This window comes from Vanellus vanellus (assembly GCF_965231255.1).
Source record: "Vanellus vanellus genome assembly, chromosome: 28".
Classification (NCBI taxonomy): domain Eukaryota; kingdom Metazoa; phylum Chordata; class Aves; order Charadriiformes; family Charadriidae; genus Vanellus; species Vanellus vanellus.
Genome location: NC_138933.1, coordinates 2,113,087 through 2,135,459, shown reverse-complemented (window position 1 = coordinate 2,135,459; position 22,373 = coordinate 2,113,087). Strand labels below are relative to the sequence as shown.

General features: G+C 59.5%; 1 protein-coding gene across 1 annotated transcript; it reads right to left on the bottom strand.

Annotated features, from left to right (window-relative positions):
• Positions 1–21,854, bottom strand: IKZF4 (IKAROS family zinc finger 4). Its single transcript, XM_082496510.1, has 7 exons — positions 21,712–21,854; positions 15,346–15,450; positions 10,146–10,406; positions 9,537–9,704; positions 3,484–3,633; positions 2,267–2,398; positions 1–1,989 (listed from the first exon to the last, which is right to left on the bottom strand). Exons 1-7 carry the CDS (start codon positions 21,749–21,751, stop codon positions 1,265–1,267), a joined length of 1,581 nt encoding a protein of 526 aa, XP_082352636.1. The 5' UTR covers positions 21,752–21,854; the 3' UTR covers positions 1–1,264.
• Between the last annotated feature and the right edge of the window lie 519 nt (positions 21,855–22,373).

Below are 22,373 nucleotides of genomic sequence, written 5' to 3'. Positions count from 1 at the left end.
CCGGGAGTGCTTCCCTCAGTGTCACCCCCAAAAACCGTTCAGCTCCCGGCAAACTGCCCCCAGAGCCCGTCCCAGGGGAAGGGGGGGTCACCAGATGACACCCCAAACCTCCCCCCCCCCTCTTTGGGACGCCCCCCTCCCCAAGTGGGGGTCCCGCTGCCGGGGGGTTCCCAAGGGCAAAGCTCCGGAGGTCCCCAACTCCTCGGTGCCCCCCCAGAGTGGGGTGGAGGCTGTGGGATCACAGGGAGAGCCATGGGCTTTGGGGGCTTCGGGAGCTGGGGGGGGGGGGGGTCAGGTTGGGGGTCCGGTGACCCCACGGCTGAGGGGGGGCAGCGCGCGGGGAGCAGCCCCTGCAGCAGAGCGGGCGGGAGATACTGGCCTGTGCCGAGGAAGAGGAGGAGGAGACCCCGGCCAGAGAAGGGAGCCGGACACTCGCCGTGTCCCTGGCTCACCATTCCTTCATTTATTGGAGTGATGGGGACCCCCACAGCCCCCCCCCGGGGTACAGGGGGGGCTCCGAACACTGCGGGCAGGAGGAGCCGGACAAAACCCAGCGTCACCGTCCGGCACAACCCCGGGGGGGTCCCCACTCCATCTACTTCAACTCGTTAAAGCTCGGGGCGCCGCGGCCCCCGCCGGGCAGGCGGTGGTGGTTTTGGGGGGGAGGGGGTGTCCCGGGGGGGGGGCGGGGGGGGGGAGTGGGGGGTTTAGCACCTAATCTGAGGTTCGCTTCGCCCGAGAGCGGGGACGGGCAACGCCGGGCTCGCACCAAGGAAAGGGCTCTCGGCACTGCGCCGGAGAGCCGACCGGGACCGGGGCGGGAGAGGGAGGGGGAACAGTCTCACAAATTCAAGTGAAACTTTTTTTAGGGGGGTAGAGGGGGGGTGAGGGGGGAAGAGAGTTATAAAAAGAGAAACTAAGAAGCTTAATAAATAACAGAGGGAGGTGAGAGAGGTGGTGGTGGGGGGGAAAGCACAAAAAAGTCCGTTAATATTTAAATAACTTCATTTATAAAAAGGCAAATTGTTAAGAGCTCCCCCTCGGCGGGGTTGGTTGGTTTTTTGTTTGTTTTGTTTCTGTTTTTGTTTTTTTTTTTAGTTATTAATTTTTTTTCTTTTTTAAATATTTTTGTAGCCAAAGTCAGTGCAAAGGAGTATAAAAGAAAAACCAACAGTTCCATGCCCGAAGGGTGGAGGGGCCGAGCTAGAGACAGAGGGGGATTCGGGGGACGGGGACGGGGAGAGGAGGGAGGGGGGCGGTTTTTTTAGCCGACTTTATGCTCTCCCCGCACGATGTGGGAGGAGAACTCGTACCGGTCCTGGCTGTGGTGGCCACAGATGTTGCATTCGAAAGGGTCTCTGAAGCCGTGGCAGCCCATGTGGATGGTGAACATGACGTGGTCCAGGAAGAGGATGCGGCAGTGCTCGCACTTGAAGGCCCTGATCTGCTCCCCGTCCTCGTTGACCACCCGCAGGGCTTCTTTGGCGGCGCTGGGGGTGGAGCGGGCGGCCGGGGGTCCCTCCGGCACCTTGGGGTCCTCTTTGGCGTAGGCTGGGCTCTGGCGGCTGCTGGCGCAGTTCCCCGCCGGCAGCTGCGAGCTCCGCTCTTCGTGGTTGCTCTCCGTGTCCGTCGAGTCCTGGCAGCCGTTGGTGGGCGACCCCCCCGGCTCCCGACCCCGGTACACCACCTGCACCCCGTCCGGCACGTCCTCGTGCCCCTCGGCGGCTTCCCGGCTCCCCGGCATCTCCAGCCGACCCGGCAGGGGCTGGATCTGGGTGTAGACGGAGCTAATGACGGGGGTGACTTCCGAGATGCAGTTTGTGGGGGGCAGCCGGAGGGGGCGAAGGTGCTCCCCCCCCATCAGGGAGAGGGAACCGCCGTAGGAGGGGTCAAGGGGGTGGTGGGCCGAGACCATCTCCACGTCCTTCTCGAAGCCGGAGTTCACATCGAAGGGGAGGTCCGAGAGGGTGAATCGCATCTGCTTCTCCCCTGCCGGGACGGAGAGCGGTGTCAGAAGGAGCAGGGTTGGTTTTGGGGTACATTCCCTCCCCCCCGCGATGTCCTCTCCCTCCCCAGCACCGCGTGCCAGAGCTGCCCCGTCCCGGCACGGTGGGGATGAAAGGCGCTACGCGAACACCGGCCGCATACCCAAGTGCAGAGTCTCAGCTCCCTGGGGAGGGGGGTCCTGTCTCCAGTGACCCCCCACCTCTCCCCTCCTCTCTCCTGTCTGCCCGGGAAGCGAGGGGGAGGGGGGAAATCCCCTTACCCACGAATTTCTGAGGTGTCGATCGTTTCCGTTTGGTGAGGCTGTTCGCCAGCCGGTCAATAAACGTCGGCCGATCGGATGAGGGGTGAAGCAGAGAGTCCGGCACTATCTCCAGGTCTCGCATCTCGTCACCTGGCAAGACAAGGGAAACCCGGTTCAGCCGGTGACCGCGGGACGGGGCGAGCGGGACGGGGACGCTGCCACCCGGGCCGGGGACTCCGCAGCCAGCGCTCGAGGCACGCCGCTCTTGCCCTCTGCTAGCCGGGACGGACCTGCGGAAAGGCTCCCGGGCTACCTGCTCCAGGCCCCAGCGCTTACCCCGTCGGTGAATCGGTCGCAGGGGAGCGCCGGCAGCCGGTTCGCCTCCCTTCTTCATCGAGCTGGGCCCGCTCCTGCCACTTTGGGGAAGAGGAGCCGGCTTCAACGGATCGAAGTGCCCTCGCTTTTCCTGCCGGCTCTCAACCCCGTCCTGGAGAGACCTGCCCCGCATGGCTGCTGGCGAGGGCAGCGCCGCCACTCCCCTGCCCCGCAGGTGACGGATCATCCGGTTAAAATGTCCTGGTGGCTTTAACCGGTGAAGCTCACCAACAAGCACCGGGGGCTCTGGCGGGACCAGGTCCGGCTCCAGGAGGGGTGAGGAGCCAGGATGGCTCCGGCTTTGGTTCTTTGCCGGCGGCGCAGCAAAGCCGGGGGGGTCTGTCTGTCTGTCTGCCGGCTCCAGGGAGGAGCCAGAAGGTGCTTCCAAGCCACGCGGTGCCCGTTTCAGACGCCAGCCCGCAGGGGTAAATCCCCTACGCCGCGGTGGCGTGGTCGTGTTTTGCTACTCGGGGAAAACACTCTGGGTGGTTCTCGCACTCGAAATACAGGCTGAGGGTGTGTTTCGGTTCAGGGGGCTTCGAAATTCGGCTGGTGGCAAGGGGAGGAACCAGGGAGGTAACACTTTGCACTTGCAGAGGTTTGCGGCATTACCCAACGCACACGCGTAGCGCCTTTCATCCCACCATCACCGGGGCACGGAGAGCGCCGGGGGGCACGCTCCCCCCCACGCAAGCACCCCCCTTTTCCAATGGCAAGGGTGTCCCCAAAGCTCGACCCCGTCAGCCAGAGATGGGGATGGAAAGTGCACCCACGTCCCCGTTTCCCACCCTGCCGGGACCCCTCGTCATGTCCCCGGAGCCGGGGAGGCACCGGGGCTGCGGGATCCCCGCGGCACTGACCTTGCTGGCCGGCCAGCGACTGTGGTTCAGTGTTCAGACTCTGCAGGTAGTTGTGGCACCGCTCCTTGTGCTCCTCCAGCGTGCTCTGCTGCTTGTAGCTCCGGCCGCAGTAGTTGCACTTGTAGGGCTTGCCGACGGTGGGGGAGGAGACTGCAAAACGGGCAAACCAGAGCCTGGCCGTCAGAACAGACATCATGCCCTCGCCGGAGAGCCCGGGAAAGGGGCTGGACGCGACTCAACGGGAGAGAAAAGCGGGAGGAATCGGTCCCCAGGGAGCATCGCGGCAGGGCAGCCACCCTCGCCGTCAGCCCACCGCACCATCTCGCTGCGCCGCAGAGAAAGGATGTGCCCGGCACGTCCCGAGCAACAGGTTCCAGAGCTGAGAGCAAGAGCCGTGACCTGCAGCTCTCAGCCTTCCTCCTACCACCTCCTACCCCGACACGGCTACCGCACACACCTCGGCAGACCGGCGATTTGCCCCCTCAACCGCTGCTCCCTGCCAGAGAGCCGCAGGAGAAGGGCCGGATGCTCCTGGGTTTTGATAGACGGGGAGCTACGAAAATCAATCATAATTTGGCCAAATACCTAAAGCGAAACACCTCAGATCTGGCTTTTACCTACGCTCGGCTCCCCAGACACCAGCGACGCAGGTTTCTAGCAGCTGCCTGGCCCCGTTACACACCCCCAGGTAACCCTCAGGCTGGAAGCACCGATGGCAGAGGCAGGATTTAAGGAGGGCAGCTGAACCCCACAACTTTTTAAACGTTTCTAAGCATTTCTTCACCCTCCATTCGTTGCAAAGGGCTCGGTGGCTTGGCCAGCACGCGGCTGCTGTGCAGAGCGCACACACACACACAGAGATTCGTGATAAGACACTCGCCTTACGCATTTTTATCCTCATCTCTCCCAATTTTCTCACTCCCGACTGAGAATCACCGAAGCCACCCAAGGTCGGCGCTCAGCCTTGCTGGCCCGCGACCGCCAGACAAAAGAGAGCGGCTGCTGTGCGCGGCGGAGCTGGCAGTGCTCCTCGCTGCGGGCTGCGCTCGCCATGTCATCATCTGCACGTTTTAACCGGCAAAATACTACTTACAGCAAAAAGTCCTGACCCCTCCCGAGGGGAGATGGTATCTCTGAACCCCATCGCAGTTTCCATCGTGCCGCGAGGCTGCTGCCTGCGCAGGGGACGGGGAGACGCAAACGCTGACACGGGGGTTTTGTGCTGCTCGCAGGGTGATTGCTAATTAGGTACAATCAGAGCCGTACCTGAGCAGCAGACCGGCCGACATCTTTTGGGCAGGGGGGAAAGGGCAAGGCGGTCCCCCCCCATTAAATAGTCTTGTGGGGGGGAAAGGGATCCAGGCTCCAGGGGACCTGCTGCCGCAGGTTGATGACACTGCATTAGACACTTTTTGGGGGAGGCAGCTCGTTAGGCAAGAAGATGCTAATGGGAAAAAAAGGCAAGTGCAGGGAAGCTGAGCCAGGGCGGGGGGTGGGCTCTCCAGGCCCCTGCACACCCCCGGGCATCGAGAGCGCAGCCCCTTCTCCCCGGGAGCAGGACCCCAAAGCGCAGAGCCATGCTGTGCTGGGGAGGGGGACGCCATCCACCAGGGATGACGCAGGGAACCGCAGTGTTCTGCCGTGCCCCTTCCCCTCCGACGCTGCCCTGTGGGACGGGGGGACTGGTTTTAGTAATGGGGCAATGCCCCCAAAATCAGCTGCTTTTGCTGGGGCAATGCCCCCAAAATCAGCTGCTTTTGCTGGAAGCCCATTGCCCTCCGCCCCGGCTGTGCTGGTGGGGACACCGGTCAGCCCCACGGCCGCCGCCTGCACCACGCTCGCCCCGTCCAGCTCCGGCGCGAGGCGCAGGGAGGAGCGTGCTGCCTGCCGAGACCCGCCTGGACCGGGCTCTTTCTGTTCCTGTCAGATTTACGGGGTTGTTTTGGGGTTTTTTTTGCAGCTTGTGGTTTAACCTTTAACTGCTTTTTTAAAAGAAAACAACACATTTTCGGGCTGTAGGTGAATTCACATTTACCCCCAGCTCTGACACCTGGATTCGTGCGAAGTGTTGTGCTCTGCGGCCGGGAAGCGGGGCCAGCACCTCCGCTTGCGATGGCTCGTACCGGATGCTGCCCAAACACCACGGCGGCGGTCAGCGAGGAGACCCGGCTGCGTCCACATGCGCCGTTCCCCTGCCCGGTCCCCGCTCGGCAGCTCAGCCAAGCCGCAGGCAGATCCGGGAGTCCAGGAGCCACCGTGGATTTCACCACCGAAGCTCTGGGTTAGAAATCAATCCGGAGAAGGCGATGACAAGCGCAAATCTCTCCTCCCGGCCCTCCCCAGGCAGCAGCATTGTCGCAGAACAGCTGAATATTGGTTTACTCCAGTCCCAAGGGAGGCGAGGATGCCACTACCCTCCGAGTATGAACACAAAAATGCGCGTTAGGAATTCACTCCTCGAATCGAGCAATTTAGACGCAAAAGCCTCGACTCCAAAGTCCATTATGTCTCATTAATCTCCATCACTCACGCAGCTTTTAAAGTTAAGAGTTCCTCAAACGGCTCAGTTTTGTTACTCCTAAATAAAACAACAACCCAAACCCCAGCGTGCGTTTGTGCTTCGCAAAGCTCCCCTGACGGCAGCGCTGGGATCGGGGTGGGCTTTCCAAGCCGGGAAGCTCCGCATGGGTACCCTGAAGTTATTTCCCAAGGATCCAGCCTTCCCCCTCCCCGCCTCAGCCTGCGTTTTGGGGCTCTGGGGACAGGCAGCAAGGGGACAGCAGGACACGCAGCAGCCCAGGACCCGGCCATCGCCCAACCGTGCCGGGTCGGCTCCCCGGGGACACGGGGACTGAGCCATCCTCCTGCCCACACGCCTCGGCAGCAAAGGTCTCGCTCTCAGCGTCGAGGCTCACGCCGCAGCCGTGCCCTGCCACGCTGGTTCGCTAACCCTGCGCTGGGCGTCCCCCGGCAGAGGGTCAGCCACCGCTCAGGGACGGGGTTTTACGGCGGCTGCAGGACAAGGAGGGAGGCTGCGTCCTGAGCCGGCCTTTGCGTCGCTTTTCCTTTTACTCCTCAGTCTGTTCTTTGAAAATGTCCCCATTTAACCGCCGACACGTGCTCGTGGCTCAGACGGACTCGATCCATGTGTCACCTAACGCGAGCGAGAGGCTTCTAGCGGGCAACCACATCTGTTCAGGATCTCTGAAGTTCTTCACCCAAAATGTGTGTGAGGGGGACGCTCTCCTCGCCGCCGGGCCCCTCCAGGCGAACTTTCTTCTGACCAAGTACAACAAAAAGAAAGGCTCCCTCCGAACACAGGCTCCAGGTTCGTTTATTTACTGGGCTGCGAAGCGGTGAGGACTAAAAGGGAGGGAGGTCTCCGGGGACCGGCGGCTCGTCTCAGCTGTCCCGGGTGTGGGCTGCAGCTTCTGATCTATTTCAGAGCAACGCAGCGTGTTTGATCTGGATTTTAATACCTCACTTTTTTGGACAGTACATCTTCCGAGATGAAAGCTCAGCGTCCCTCATGGGGACGGCATGAAACGCACATGCCTCTAGTTAAGGCAGAGGGAGGGAAAGCCAAGCCCCACTGCCTTCCACCCAGGCAGGGCAACCGCCAGGCTTTCGCCTGTGAAATCCACATTAAACGAAGGTTTTCTTAGTAATTAGCTCCCATAAAGACTAATTTTTGTTTGATATGTCGTGAGGGCTTGTCCCATTTTTGTGTCTCTTGATTGAAGGACTCAAGGCGACCCTTTCCATGCCTGGCAGCGGGGAGACGGCGGCACAGCTCTGCCAAGGACCTACCTCGGGACGCTCGGCGCGGGTGAACGTGGTGGACAGGAACAGCCTGAGAGGGAGAACTTGACCCACAAGAGGAGACAGGAGCAAGGAGTCCAGAAATGACACCGCATGTGTGGGCATGGACGGTTCAGTGTCCCCTGAAGCACGTTAATTAGGAGAAAGCCCCTGCGAGCCCAAGGCAGGCTCAGAGCGGGGTCTCACCATCCACGGGAGCTGCTGGTGCAGCACATGCCCCCGGTTTTGGCTCTGCGCATCCACCCACGTGAACCTCTCAGCTGCCACCGAGTTGGGGTTCAGCCACGTAACACCCCATAACCCCACACCCCAACACAGTGGGGACGGGGAGAGTTTAAACAAAGCAAGAGACCTTCCTAACGGGACTCTGGATTTCAAAAAACCCAGGACCCGTCCAGCTTCAGAGCACCCGTCCCCCACCAAAAACCCACACGCTGAAGGTCCCCGGGCAGGGGCTCATCAGCGGCACCCTGGAAGGGCACAGGAGAGAGCACCGGCGAGGCGAGCTCGTGGCGGACAGATGCCAAAGCGCTCTGCTCCGCTGCGCCGTAACTCCTCCCCGAGCCAATGCAGCGCTGCCCAAGATGGAGCTGCCGCTGTCGGAGCGGCCGGGGGCGGAGGGGAGGAAGACGGATGATGCTGATCGCTCCAGACTGAAGGACTCGTCGGGAGAGCTGAAGGCCTCGAGGCGGAGCGGCCGCAGCTCAGTGGGTCTGAGAAGCCACTGGGATGATTTGGCGCTTCTGCGGTGATTCGGTGCTTCGCGGGGAGCGGGCTGTCACCGGAGCCGGGCTGTCACTGGAGCCTGGCTTTCCTCACCCCCCGACTGGGGCGGAAGGAGACACACATGCTCTTTGCTCTCTAGAGTTAATGACACAAGGGGTTTTGCCCTTTTTGCTTTCTTCCCCCCCCCCCCTCAGAGATAAGGAAAGGATTTCTTTGGCATCTCTCCCCATTAACGGGCAGAGCCCAAGGCCGCTAACCTCACCTCCTCCCCTGGGGCAGGACAGACTTTCCAACCACCTCGGCATCAGAAACGCCCCCCGCTGCTGTATTCCAGCCAGACTGGAGAACCAGACAAGAGACCAAAAGTTTTGCGCTAAGAAGCAGCTTTCCCCCTTGGCAGCGGGGATGTCCAGAGACAAAATATAATGGACGGAAAGCTCCCGCAACCCCCCGAGCCTCCTCCCGCACAGACACCAGGTGAGAACCAACAGCTCCGTTCCAAGCTCGGCACCTCGCTCCGGGGGTCAAACTGCCCGAATCCCCCTCCGGCATCACCCAGAAAGTCTCAGATGTGCATGCAGGGGGGGAGATGACAAACTCCAAAAGAAACAGCAAAGTGGGAAGATTTGGGGAGAGCAAGATGGGAGCTTAAACCTGGAGCATCACATCTTCTCACTGAGAAGGGCAGAAACCTAAAGAAAATGGGGGCTCTTGGGCCAGGCTGTGAGGGGGGAGCAGGTTTCTGGGCTCCTGGAGGAGGCGGTGATGAGAACGGGCTCTTCAGGGGACAGGTTTCTTCCTTCAAGGAAGACACGACACTCATTTCCATGCAGCGCTCAAAAGGTTAGAGTCGCAGGTGTTCAAAGCCATCTGCGTGAACTTTAAAAGCCCCGGCAGCACCGCAGAAACAGGCTGGTACGCAAATCAAGGGAAAACGATCACAAACCAGGGGGCCGGCTGGCGCACTTCACTCCCACCCATGGCCCCCGCCAGCTGTTACATCACGGAACCGGAGGGTGAAAACCACATCTCAAATGTCGTATTTAAAAAGGACAATGTCAAAACAACACACAAACAAAACCCCTCAGCGCTCATTTTCACTGGGGCAGGGCACACCCAAGGGTGGGACCTATCTTAACTCAATAAAATCTATTAAACATTTATCTTTATAAGAAAGAGATGCAATAACCCCCAGGAACGACTGGAACACAGCGGCACAAAGCCCCGCAGGCGCCGCAGGTCAGCGGAGTTCCCAGTCCATTAACCAGACACCAACACAACCCCCCCCAGGCACAGGCTCTGCCTTGGGCAGGTCGGCTCTGCACCGGAGCGACCACGGCAAGCCGGCAGGCAACACGAGAGCAAGTTTGGCTGCTGTCGGTTCAGAGCTGGAGGCTGGCTGGTTTGGAAGCTGGGCTCAACCCCCTGGTTTTGTACCATCACACGGTGATGGTACCATCCCCCCCTGCCGCCTCCTCCCTTCCCGGCCGGCCAGAGCTACCCACCGGAGTGCGTTCGCAGGTGGCCGGTGAGCGCATCCCTCCTGCGGCAGGCGTAGTTGCAGAAGGGACATTTGAAGGGCTTCTCGCCAGAGTGCAGTTTGATGTGACGCAGGAGGTTTCCTTTCTGGGTGAAAGAGGCTCCGCACTGGTTGCAGTGGAACGGCCTTTCTCCTGCACAACCGGAGTAGTGGGTGAAACTCCCAGTTAAAAGCATTTTCTAAGTCTGCAGAGGACCAGCTCTCAAATCAACATCCCCGGAGACCAGAAGCATTCACGGGCTCAGCAGCGCTGAGCGAGTTTGAGAAGGAAAGCCCCAGGCTAACTACCAAACACTCCGGAGGTGACCTCCAACCTGGGCAGCGACAGACCTGCTGCTGGAGGTTGGGCAGTGACGAGGACAGACCACCTACACGCGCTTTCCCGGGCCTTTCCTCACTGGCACTGTCTGGCCGCCATCACCGGGGTCAGCATCTTGGAGCTGACACCCATCTCCCACGGCATCTGTGCCCACCAGCCAACACCCGCTTGCCACCCGGCTTCGGAAATTTGCTTCCCTCCAGCCCACCCTACCCCTGCCCCAGCACCGACGCCAGCCTCGGGGCTGCCACTCACCAGTGTGGCTGCGCTTGTGCACCATCAGCACGTTGGGGCCGATGCACACCATCCCGCAGATGTCACATTTCAGCTTGCCGTTGGGCAACCGAATGCCCCCGGGGGAGTGCGGCTCCTGGCCCGTCCCGTCGCAGTAGCCCAGGGGCTCCGAGAGCGAGTCCTCCACGATCACGCTGTCCTCCTTCTCCAGCATCCGCTCATCCTGTGACAGCAGCCGGCTGGCTTCCTCATCGCTGTACATCTCCACCTTGATAGAGTTTGCTACGAGGAGGCAGAAGGGATAAAACACAGTCAGTGGGGGAAAAAAAGCTCCCAAGTTCAAGAAAGTGAGAGCACAGCTTAGGCAGGACTTACTCCTGAAAGAAATATGGTGATGCATTAAGTGACTTGTTTGCGATAAATGATTTGTTTGCGATAAATGTGCATCTTCTTATTTTGTTGACTACTCAAGAACAGACATCAGACGCGGATCACACGAGGTTACGGGCCGAGCAGCTGGTCCGCACACCCCGAAGATTACTGCTCTGCATCCCGCCTCGTAAGGCGACTGACTGAAGAAAAAGACATTTAGTTCCCTGGATTCAAATGCAGGAGGGGAAGGAAAAAACACTCGTGCTGTTAAAGTACTGCAGAGGAAGCAAAGACACCAAACTTTGACCCTCTGGATCAGTAAAGGCTCAAAATCCACCGGCACAGGGAGCCTGACACGAGTCTCCTAAATAGTCAGGAAATCTCGGCTCAGTGGAGAAGCCATTGCTTCACCGCAAGTTTTCATCTTTGCTACAAGACCTGGAATCCATCAACTATCTAAAGGCAGAAAAAATAAACCGAAGAGGACGGTGCTGCCTGAAAACCCCCACCCCTGCCCCAGGCAGGCGGATCGCCGCCTCGCCGGCTGCCCCGGCTCAGGCCAGGCTCCCTGCGGGCAGCTCTGCCTCTTCCCCGTCCCTCAGCCGCCAACGAGGCTGCAGGAATTGGGGCAAACGCAGGGAGGGGATGAACACGCAGACGCCCGTGGGGTGGCACCGAAGACCCCAGGAAAGCTTGTGTGAAATTAGGGAAGTGGACGTGAGCGATGCCAGGGTCAGGTCCCACAGCCGAGGGCTGGCGCCTGCTCGGCACAGCCGCCCTGCGGCATTCCTGGCCCAGACGAGAGCAGAGAGAGGGCAGGAGCCGGAGGAACGGCGCTCAAGAAGCCCACCGAAGGTGGAGGACGGAGGGGCACGGGGCCCGGGCAGCAGCTGGGGTGGGCAGGAAAGCGAAGCCCCCGGGTTTCCCTCCCTGCTGCTACCTTTCCTTCCTCCCGCAGCATCAGGAGCGGAGGCTGGCGAGGGGATGCGCCAGCCCTGACCTACATTCCCGGCTGCTCTAATGATCTGTGGAATGCCACAAATCAAACACTCCCTGAGACGATGGCGACCGCTCCGCTCCCTCCGCTGCCAGCAAGCTGCAGCCCTGCGGGGACCGGGAAAGGGAAGGACGGGGGAAACCTCTCCCTCTTCTCCCTCCTGACGAACTCGTCTACCCAGATCCTGCACGCTTCCTCCCTTGGCCCAGCGTCCAAGTGGTCGTCCCACCTCGTGACGCCAGCGGTACCCTCTGCTCGAGGGAGAACTGCCACCGGGACACCCTCAGCCTCAGTGAAGTCGCCTGTTTGGAGAGCCAGTCTTTAAATGATCAAATTGGGAAGTTTCCTCCCACTTTAAGCCAGCGCCAGCAGCTGGGAGTGAGAGGGAAGCCCCTGGGGAGGCTCCCTGGCCGGGGACGGCCGCTCCTCGGCCGATCGCACCCGCTACCTGCTCCCGTAGCGCTGGTCCTGGCAGGCCGGAGGAAGACGACGATGGAGTAAAGTCAAATCCAGGTCACCCACATGGCCATGCACCGAGCCCACGGGCTTTAACAAAATATTTACAGAATCCCTTTAAATATGAGATTCTTATTTCTTCCATTTAAAGCAGGAGGCTCTTCCCAATCCCTTAAGAGGAGAACTGTGGGGGCTGGAGGAAACTGAACTTTATATACACAAAGGAGACTCTGCTGCTGCCCGGAGGGTAGGAGATTGCAGCGGCCAAGCTGCCTTGTGGAGACAGGCGTGAGAACGGAGCAGACTGAGCGCAACCACACAGAAATCCCAGCAGCTTCCAGATCTGGTGCTGACTCGACCCCTGGGGCTTGTTCAGCTCTTTGTGAGAGCATGAATGCTCACCCATGGTCCGGGGACGCCTGCGGCACGCCGACAAACACAGCGTACCAGCCGAGGGGATTCGAGAGAACCTTGGTAACGTCCCGGGTACCAAACCATCCCGAGGACTCGACCTTTAACACCTCGGGGGTTCTGAACAAACCGTCACATCGGCTGGGGCAGGGATGGTCCTGCCCGGTGGGCGAGCAGGAAGGCTTTGGGTCGCTTACCGGGCAAGGAGGACGTGCCAACAGTGGAGATGGCGGTAGCAAGACAGTCCCAGTCCCGGGGAGACCCGTGCCTCCCGAGGAGCCAGGCCACGCGCTCGCAGAGGAGAGCTCCTCTTCCGCACCGTCGTCGGCAGGAGGGCTCTGGCTCTCCCCCAGAGCTAGGTACAGCTTCGCAAGTGGGGATTAACGAGGAGCAGCAGCATGGAAGTGATTCACCCGAGACTGCGTGAGGTTTATTGCCGGGTGAAGAGCCCAGGAATTCTGGCTCTCGCTCCCCTCCTTCCCTTCCTGGATCCTGGCGGCAGACAATGCCGCCTTCCCAGTGAGGCTCCAGGCAACGTGAACTGTGCATACACCCGGCCTTGGCAATCGGAGGCACTTTCAGACCGTCTGCTGAGCCACTGGCCAAAGCCACCGCTTGCTGCAGACCGGGAGGAGACTCTGCGGCTGAAGCATTCTTGCGGGGGGGAGCAGAACTTTATTTATGTGTTGGCCGGTGCCACCACACTCCCCTGGGAGCATCCAGGAGACCCAGCGCAAACAGACGCCTCTGTGCACAAACACGAAGTGAAAAGCTCCTCTCTCGGTGGCGGGAGCTGCCTGGATGAGTTGACGTTTGCTGCACTTTGATTTTCTGGTTGGGTTTTTTGTTTTTCGGGGTTGTTTTTTTTTTTTTTTTTTCTTCTCTCCCATTCCCCCGGGGACTTATTTTTTTCCTGGGCATAGAAGGGAGGCCAACTATTGTTCTGTAATTCTCCTTTCAGAACCAATGCAGAGTCCGGTCTCACTGGAGAGAAGTCTCTGCTGGCAGAACAGGTTATACAATGTTCTTGCTCCTCTGGGGCACGATGCTTGCTGGATGAACCAGCTGTGAAGTCAAGTCAGATCAGAGGCAATACCATCACTAGCATCCTGCTGTTAAAGGGGAAGGGATCGTTATTGTCCTTTCAGTCAGTCCACGTGCTCAATTCCTTTTGCTTCTGATCAAGCGAAAAGGCTGCGTTACCTCTCAGAGCTGTCCTCTGTGAAAAAGCCAAGATTTCATTTCTTTGCAGAGCTCCTAAGCGTTTTTATAGGGCAAATGTAAAATAAATAGCAAGTAATACAAGGAAAAAAATGGCAACAGAGCTAATTCATAACTTCACCCCTTCTGAAAACGTCCTGTTTAGGGTTTATTTTACCCTGGTTCAGAAAGAGCAACCTTCAAACACCAGGACCTAACCAGAGGTGTCCTGAGCACCTCGCTGCCAGAAGCCCACGTGGATGAATTACGGGGGAGTTTCTCTGCTACAGAAAAGCAATAGGCAACTGCACGCTGGAACCCGGCAGAGAGGAAAGATCAGCGCAGTGCCGGTCTTTTTGGTGTCGGTTGAGTCAATCTGGTAGAGACGGCCCAACTGTCGGCTCCTGAATACCCAGAGCGCGATTCAGAGCGGGACTTGCCGACTTATCTTGTCTCAGCGCTCCTTCCTTTTGTGCGTCAACACGACTTAGTGGCATGTACAGCCCATGGAAACCCGACTGCTGCCCCGAGAAGGCTGTGATGTAAACAGTGTCTCCGCGAGTTAAGCCTGTACCAGCCGTCCCCAGCGCAGCCAGGGCCACGCCGATCCTCCACGCGCAGGGGCAACATCACATTTCTCATCAATCCCCACAGCGAGCAATGGGAGCGGACGGCACACCAGGACGAGGGACAGACTGCGATAACTCGGAAATCGGACCCATTTTACTGGGGGAGGTTCCTAAATGTAACTGAAAAAGCAGTTTCATTCATTTTAAATGAAAAGCAAATAATTCCATCAGCAGATGGGGAAGGAGATGTAAAGTTTCATGTTGTGGACAGGAGATTCCCCACACTGGTCCCGTTTCCGCCTGGTGCCAGCCACCAGCTCGGCCGACGGCACTTTGCCGACAGCACTCTGCCGGGCGAGAGCGCACGGAGGCGGAGGCAGAAGCATGACCGGGCAAGACCCGAGGGGACACACACCCGCTCTGCGGGGCGACAAGGGCTGGCAGAAGAGGAGCTTCCCAAGGAGCACACTGCCTCCTCCCCTTCTCCCCTTTCTTGGGGGGGAGCAGGCAGAACGGTGGAGAGACACGACGGCAAAGCTGGTGCCTGACCTAAACGGCACAGCCCGGCCAGGGCAGGCGGAGGCCAGGAGCTGGTGGTGCCTTTCATCACCCCGCGGCACTCCCGGTGTATCCCAACATGCCTGGGGCTCTCCGAATCTCCCACGGCTACACAAACAACCTCCCAACAGCCTTACTCGTGCAGAGGCAGAGGTCTGCTGCTACGAGAACTGCTGTGCACGCCACGGACTCCAACCTGCCCCAGCTACCACACGAGAGGAAGCAGAGCAGCTTCTCGTTTCCCACACAGCCATCCAGGCAGATACAAAAAAATAACTTATTCCAAAGCAACCGACGGCTCCGCGGCCCCTCCAGAGCTGTCACCATTATCAGTCTGGAACACGCCGCTGCTTGAAAGTCAAGGTGAAACTCACAGCCACGAGGAAAGACCCCGACTCCCCGGCATCGCCACAGCCAACCTGAAAAACTCCAGGCTCCGCGACAGCCGGTGCCCAGGATCAGTAACGGGGCAGCTGCTCCATGCGGAGACCCAAGCGGGGTTTTATCCTCTTGGGTTGGAAAACAAAGAGTCAGACTCGGAGAGAAATCTGTCACAGCGGGAAGTCAGAATTTATGTCACGCCTGAGAGAGCGCAGGGTTTGGGGACAAACCAGGCAGACCTCGGCATGGCTTTTTTCAGTTAAGCCGGAGTACTCACCACTGAGAGAGCGGCTCGGGGAGGAGTGCTGGCTGTTGGGTGTGCTCACCGTGGGTCCCACGATCGCCGAGCTGAACTCCTTCTCCAGAGAGGAATCCCCACTACCTTTGGGAGGAGAGAAACACAAGTGAGTGATGCCTGAAGCACAGCTTGCGAGTTTGCACCGGCTTCACCCTGCCAAACCCTCTCGCTAGCACCTCTGCTTTGGAAGGGGGCTGCTGACGGGCCCTTCGGGGCGCTGGAGGACACGGCTTTTACCCCAACAGCACCGTCTGCCACGCACACCAGCACGGTATTAGGCAGGAGCCTGGTGCTTTCTGGACCTTGGTCCTCCAGCTGTGACCTCCTCAGGCGCAACAGCCCCGAGCCAGCGTCGTGCCGAGGGCAGCAGTGTGCTTTGCGCTCCTCGCCAGCTCGCAGAGAGGTTGCAGAAGGGGAGAGGGGTCGGCACACCACACAGGAGCGCTCTGAGGGAGCCTGGCACTGCCGTGCGAAGGTGTGCCAGCCTGGGGGGAGCCAGGCCACCCCCCACGCACAAGCATCAGTCCCCCACCTAAACCAGCCCGGCCAGGCTGGTCCCAGTGCCCTGCCCGGGCGAGCAGGTCCCTTCGCCAGCACCGGGGTCCCCCTCCCTGACAGTCCCTGCTGAAGTGACAATTCCCAAGCAAATACTCACGTCCCCGGGAAGCCGAGCCCGCCCCGGACGGACCGTTGCGGTCCCTGCAAACAGGCCTTTGCCCGTTCCCACTGGAAAGGGAATTCAGCAATACAACTGCCTACCAGGAGCAAGCCCAGATCACCTCCGGCCCAAGCCATTTGTGCGGCAGGCTAGACTCATTTTTTCCCCCTTCAGGGGCTAGCAGGTTCCTGTTCCGGTGAGACCTGCCGGCTGCCAGCGCGCAGAAAACCCCTGGTCCCCTGCCAGCCCTCCCCACCGCGTGCCCGAGAGCCGGGCAGCTGCCTGCGGCGGCCGCTCCTCGGCGATGCCGCGGGGACGGGGACAGCGGAGTTTCATGATGGAAAGTGCAGAAGCTCCGTGAACGCTTTTAGCACAGCTGGGAATGTTATTTCTAAATACTTGCATCTGGAGAAACTCTCCTCTCGGTGCTCCCCAAGCCCAGTTCATCCCATTGTCTGTTGACTACTGGGACGCTGAGCTCATCGGCCTCGCCGAGCATGGGAATCGTTTATGGTAACTGCCCTCAGTGAGACAGCATCTTCTAAAGTGCTGCTCGAGCGAGACCCAGCTGGGACACCCCAGCAGCTCCCTCACCCTCCCCAGCTCCCCACGGGCAGCATTTTAAAGAGGTTTTCTTTCCTCCCGGGCTCACAATGGGGGAGGCTTCAAGGACCCTTCCCTCTCCCCTCCCCACGCTTCGGCGAGGCTGGCAAGCTGCTGCCAGCCACTTTGAGTCACGCGAAGCCTACGTGCACTGCCAACCACAGCAGAAGAGGTTAACGAGAAGGCTGAACGAGGAGCCCTGGCGAGAGCACCGTGCTGCCTGCGTTAGTCCAGGGGCTGGGGGCACAGCCTGAGGCCGAAAACCGAACAGCCGCTGCTGTGGGGTGAGACCGACCCTCTCAAAGGGTCTGGGTACATCACAAGCGGCGTCCTCAGCCCACCTCGCTCATACTCGCCTCCGCAGGCACCTTGGGGGGGGAAATCAGGCCTTTCCTTCCCTCTCCTCCCTGCCAGCACAGGGGATTTCAGCCACCTACAAATCATCCTCCGGAGTCGGTCCCTCTGCCCAGTGCAGCCCCCTGCACCCCTTCTCCTCCGCGCGCAGAGAGCAAGCGGAGACGGCACCGAGTTATTTCAGGATCCTTCCCCCCCCTCCCCACGCTCCCGTTTAACTCGCATTATTCTACCTTGCTGGAGATACCCTGGAGTGTTATCACAGCCAACTCCTTGGAAACAGCGCTGGAGCCCAGGCTGCGTGTGCATGTCTGCGTCGCTGGCAGGGCGCACGCAGCCACTCACCTTCCAGGAAGAGCAGATTCCTGGAAGCGAGGGAAACGACCGTCATTTTACAGTCAGGCGGCACAGCGAGCGGGAACCCGGGCTGCGCCGCTCCCCGGCATGGGGACATGCGTCTTTCGGAGAGCACGGAGCCGCACCGAGCCGGCAGGGGACGATGCTCTAAGGAGGGAGAGGAGGGAGCGGGCGGGGGACCAGGGATGCTGCGGGGTCTCTGCTCTGCCCTCGCAGCGCGGCCGCCTGCCCAGGGGCTCAGCAACTGGGCACAGGACCCAAAATACCAGTGGGAAATAGAGGCCCCGATGACCCAAGGGAGAACAGCATCGTCCCCAACATCAGCATACAGTCAGCGACGGCTCATTTGGGCTCTGACCCTCCTGCGTCGATAAGGGATGAGGACACTGAAGCCTCGGTCCTCAGCTCCACAAATGGAGCAGAGGTGTCTCGTATTAAACTCCCCCCGAGCTGCCCGGTGTGTCCGGACCCCGAGCACGCCGGAGCCAGGCAGCTCTGGAGCAGAGGCTCAGCCCAGAAGAGAGGCACTTCGCACCTTCCCAGCACTGCACGCACAAGCGTATCCATATCAAACGGCCGGAGCCCACGGCCTCATGCTGGAGCTGTAAGGAATATTTCAGGCAGCGTTTCCAGGTGAGCTCACCTCAGCCTGCAGTTCCCGTCCTACAAAACGGACCCTCCTGGTCCCAGGGCTGGTTATACCCTGATGATGAGATCAGGGCTGGGTAACGAAGCAGCCAGGCGATGCTGACAGCAGGCAGAACCCCGCTGCACTGGTTTACAATCTGTTCCCAGCTGCTGCCAATCTCTGATGTATTGGAGAAAGGTTAAAAATCCCAAACTAGAATTTAAGTTAAACATTAAGGAGATAAAAAGACCTTAATTTCTCCTCAGTCCCTTCGAGCACAAAGGCAGGGCACAGCATCCCGCTTTCAGCTCAAAGCTCAGCTCCTCTGCCAGCTAGCTTCATCCTCCGGATCCCAAAGGATCCTTCTTATCCCAAAGGATCCCCAATCTCCTTCTGACTGGAAGCACCACGGGATAACTGAGCTGGTCCTTGGCGCCCGGCCCTCCCCAAAACAGGGGTCAGGCCAGCGCAAACCTTCGTGCTGCCAAGAGCCTCTGCTCCCCTGGGGGGGATCGCTGTCGAACCCACGCAGAGCCGCACAGACCTCAGCCAGGACCCCCACTCCGAAAATCACCCCCCCATATAGGGATGGGGTTTTTCCCTCCGTGCAGCAGTGGGGCTGACACCGGGACCACCGGTAACGGCTCCCGTGAGCAGCTCGGAGCCCCGGGGAGGTGGGCAGGCCGCCTGCCGCCGCCAGCAAGAGCTGAAGCGCTATCCTACCCCTGGGAGCAACCAACGCCTGGTTTCGATGGTCTCTCAGCAATTTCCCTCTCTGATAACTTTTCAGACTTGAGATTTCAGGAAATATTGGGTCACATTTCATTTGCTCTAAAAAAAAAACAAATGGAAACCTGAACGTCAGGCAAGAGACAGTTCGTCTGTCTGTAGCCCAGTTATCCAAGGAGCCGAGAGCAGTTAACCCTGTTCTCAGGTGCCCGGCACCCAAATAAAAGAGGGTAAAATGAAGGAGACACGGGCTGTTTTGGGGTGCAGAGGCAGTGGGGACAGCCTGAAAACATCCCCCGTCTCCTCTCAGCCTGTGACACGCACACACCTTGCTGCGGGCAGACCGCCGAGGGTGCTCGGCCACCCTGGGGAGAGCACTGGAGAGCGGGAGGGCAGGTTCCCGTGGTGGGACGGGGACCTGATGCCACCCTGCCTGCACGGGGCACCCTCGGCCAGGGACGGGGCGGCCGACGAGGCTGCCCTCGTGTTTTCTCCTGCGTGGGGCTGTGCCGGCTCGGACAGACCGAGGTGCTCGGCCCTTCTTACCATCTGGGAAACGGCGATGCCGCCCAGCAGGCAGGACCGACACAAGCAAAGAGCAGCAAAGCCATTATCTGTCTTTTTTTGGGGTTAAGCATTTACAGAAGGACTTACAGCCCGAGGAACCGGTGCGCAGCATGGAGAGGTCTCTTGCCCGCCTCCACCTTGTTCCTACCCCCTCTGCGGTAACAACTCTGTCTCTACCAGAGCTGTTTCAAAACTGACTTATTTTCCTGTGAAGAATTCAAAGGAGAAAAAGTATTTCACATTCATGAAGAGTTTCCGTGCTTTCGGTTACCTCGCTATTCGACAAACATGAACTTTTTCTTTTTTACGGGTTCGTTTAATTAAACGTGTTTCACAGAAACAAGTTTCGAGAGCTCTGCTGTTTCTTTCCTCCAGTCATTTCAGATCCGCAGCAGCTCAGCGACCTGAAGCAGCTAATTGGCAGGCCTTGACCCTGACCCTAATGATTAGCTGATCTTCGTTAGGCCTGCCCTGACCCCCGGCTGGGCAGCGCAGCCTTCGCTCCCCAAGTACCGGGGAACTCAAAAAAGAAAGCCCACGCTGGCTGGGACAGCCCCGCAGAGCTCCTGTAACACTGCTCGTCCCTCCTCCCGTCCTTTAACCATTCCCCTTCCCTCCAAACTCCAGGAGCTGCTTAAAACCCCCAGGACTCCCAGCACCGAAAGCTCACATGCACCCGAGGGGGATTCAGGCTGCCCCGAGGGAGATGGGCTTTTTTCCGTCACCTCTTTTCGGACCTTCTTTCCAGGCTGCAGCACCTCCACGCTGGCGGGGAAACACGGACCTGCCGCAGGGACTGTGGGGAAAGGGGAGAGCTCACCCACGGGACCCCCCCGGGAAAAGCAAAGCCGCAGCTCTGCGGGCGACATGGACCTCCGAGCCGAGCGCTCCTGCATGTCCCCACACTCCGCCGGAGGACAGCGGCGAGAGCCGAGTGAGGCTGAGAAAAGCAGCCGCCTTCAGCAGGCAGCCGCCCTGGCACAGCACGACCGGCCAACTCCGGGGAAGCATTTTGTTATTTAACAGAGACATCCTGGCAACCAAAACCCGAGCAGCAAACTGCAGCGAGCGCCTCGAGAGGAGCCGAGCGTCTAACCCGAGCAGGCATCCTCCGGGGACGGGAGGAAATCTTCGTAGAAAGAAGGAGCACAGAACAACTCCGAGGATGAACTTTGTCGGGATGGGCAGGATACGACGTGATTTATGCGAAGGGGCGTTGTGCAAGGTCCCCCGCGCGGCTCTGTCAATGCACCAAGTCCCGGCCACCGCAGCCGCTCGTTAGAACAGCCGGGGTCCTCTCTCCCTTCCAATGCACTTCAACTTCTGACCTTCATCCCCGCTGAGCCATTCATCCCCAGCTCCCTCAGCTCCCCCGGCTCGCTCAGAGCCGTCCTCCTGCCTCGCGTGTCGCTGCTGGGTCGGATTAGGTAATGGCGAGAGTTTCTTCTGCCTTTGCCGCTTCTAAATCTACATCAGGTCTGACTCTAATCCCCCTCTCCTCCTGAGCAAAGATGGACAAACTGAGGGGCTTTCACACTGCAAACACCAATCCCCTGGAGGAAAGAACAAATCCCACCAAAACAGCCTTCTCTTACGGCCCGTACCAGCTGCGAGCCAGGCTTCTGCAGGCGAAGATAAACTAATTCCCCCCCGTACCCCGGGGTCCCCTCTGGAGATGGTCACTGGAGCTGCGACCCTCAGCACGGCAGCTCCGGTCCATGCAACTCCACCGCTTACGGAGCGGTCCGGCACATGGGCAGCTTCCAGCACCAAAATCCAGGCCAGCCCCATGCCACCTCCCCCTCTCCCCACGGACATTTCAGCGGCTTTACATCTGGAACTCAGCCTGGGTTTAATCGTACTGCACAGCGATAGACAATCGCGCTGGGCTTGGCAAGGCACAAGGCTGAGATCACCTGCGGGGGGTCTTAAATATCGCACTGCTCCCAGTTGCGGGTCCGGCATCGTGCATTCAGCGTACCGGAGAGCGGGGCTAAAACCCCCGTTTCCCTTCAGGCAGGAGCCCTGAAGGAACCACCAACCTCCCCGAGACCTCTCGGCACTCCGAGACTGCGCAGCCATCTCTGGAAATACATTTTCCTTGCAGCAAGGCTTGAAATTTCACCTGGGAGCGCCAGCAGCCACCCGCCAGACCAGCAGGTGAGTGCACCAGCACGCAAACTCCAGCGGAAACTTCCCAGGCTCAGCCTTGGAACCATTCTTTAAATTAGCTGTTTATTATGCCACGGGCTTAACACTTCTCCGACACTTAATGCAACGTGCCCATGTTCTGAATACTGTTCCTCGATGCTTACGCTGTGACGGCGATAGCAGCGCAGCCTCGGGCACAGCAATCGAGCACAGGACAGCTTATACCCAGAGGATGAGACTGAGCACCTTAAAATGTTGGCAACCCAAAATAGCTGGCAAAAATCAAGATCAGACATACCAGATATGTAAGATCGTCCATTACAGTCTTCTATATCCATCTTTAAGGTACTTTGCTGAAAGAGAAAGCAGAGCTCAGTCAGAGTTAGCCTCCAGAAGCCGCTCAGACTCTCCTCCTCCAGTAAAACTGCCCAACAGCTTCTGGGAGCAGACGAGTTACTCACCCCACGTTCCTTTAACGCTGCTTTGCAGCCCTGGGCTTAACACCCTCACCACCGGCTCCACCATCAACCCCAGCGGGTGACACTGACCCTCCCCACCCGAGCGGTGCTTTCCAGGCCCTCCTCTGGGAAAGCGAAGGCCAACGCCAGCAGCAGGCGGCGGTCCGGCAGCCAAGCTGGGGATGAAGGCCACGCTAAGCACGGAGGGTTTCATCCCCCCGGCACACAGACTACCGCCACCGCAGCAGGCACGGGACACAGCGTTAGCTCTCACAGCCAAACCTGGGACACTCAGAGTGGGCAGAGATGGGAGAAGAGCAGCTGCCAGCTCCCCCGGGACAGCCGAGAGCTGGAGAGTCACCGGTCCCGACGGACAGACGGCCACCGCCACCGGGCAGCGAGGTGTGCCAGCAATTCACATCTCCCGCTCCAGCGAGGGGCTGACGTGCTCGTGCCCGACGTGGCAGCGGGGAGGTGAAGCCTTGAGTGCGGGACACGCGTG

Excerpts from the sequence above, each read along its gene's own strand:
- IKZF4 (XM_082496510.1), bottom strand. The coding sequence starts at position 21,751 with ATGGATATAGAAGACTGTAATGGACGATCTTACATATCTG. Across the intron at positions 15,451-21,711 it reads TGGACGATCTTACATATCTG|GTAGTGGGGATTCCTCTCTG; the intron begins GTATGTCTGATC and ends CTCCTCCCAAAG. Across the intron at positions 2,399-3,483 it reads GTCGCTGGCCGGCCAGCAAG|GTGACGAGATGCGAGACCTG; the intron begins GTCAGTGCCGCG and ends TTGTCTTGCCAG.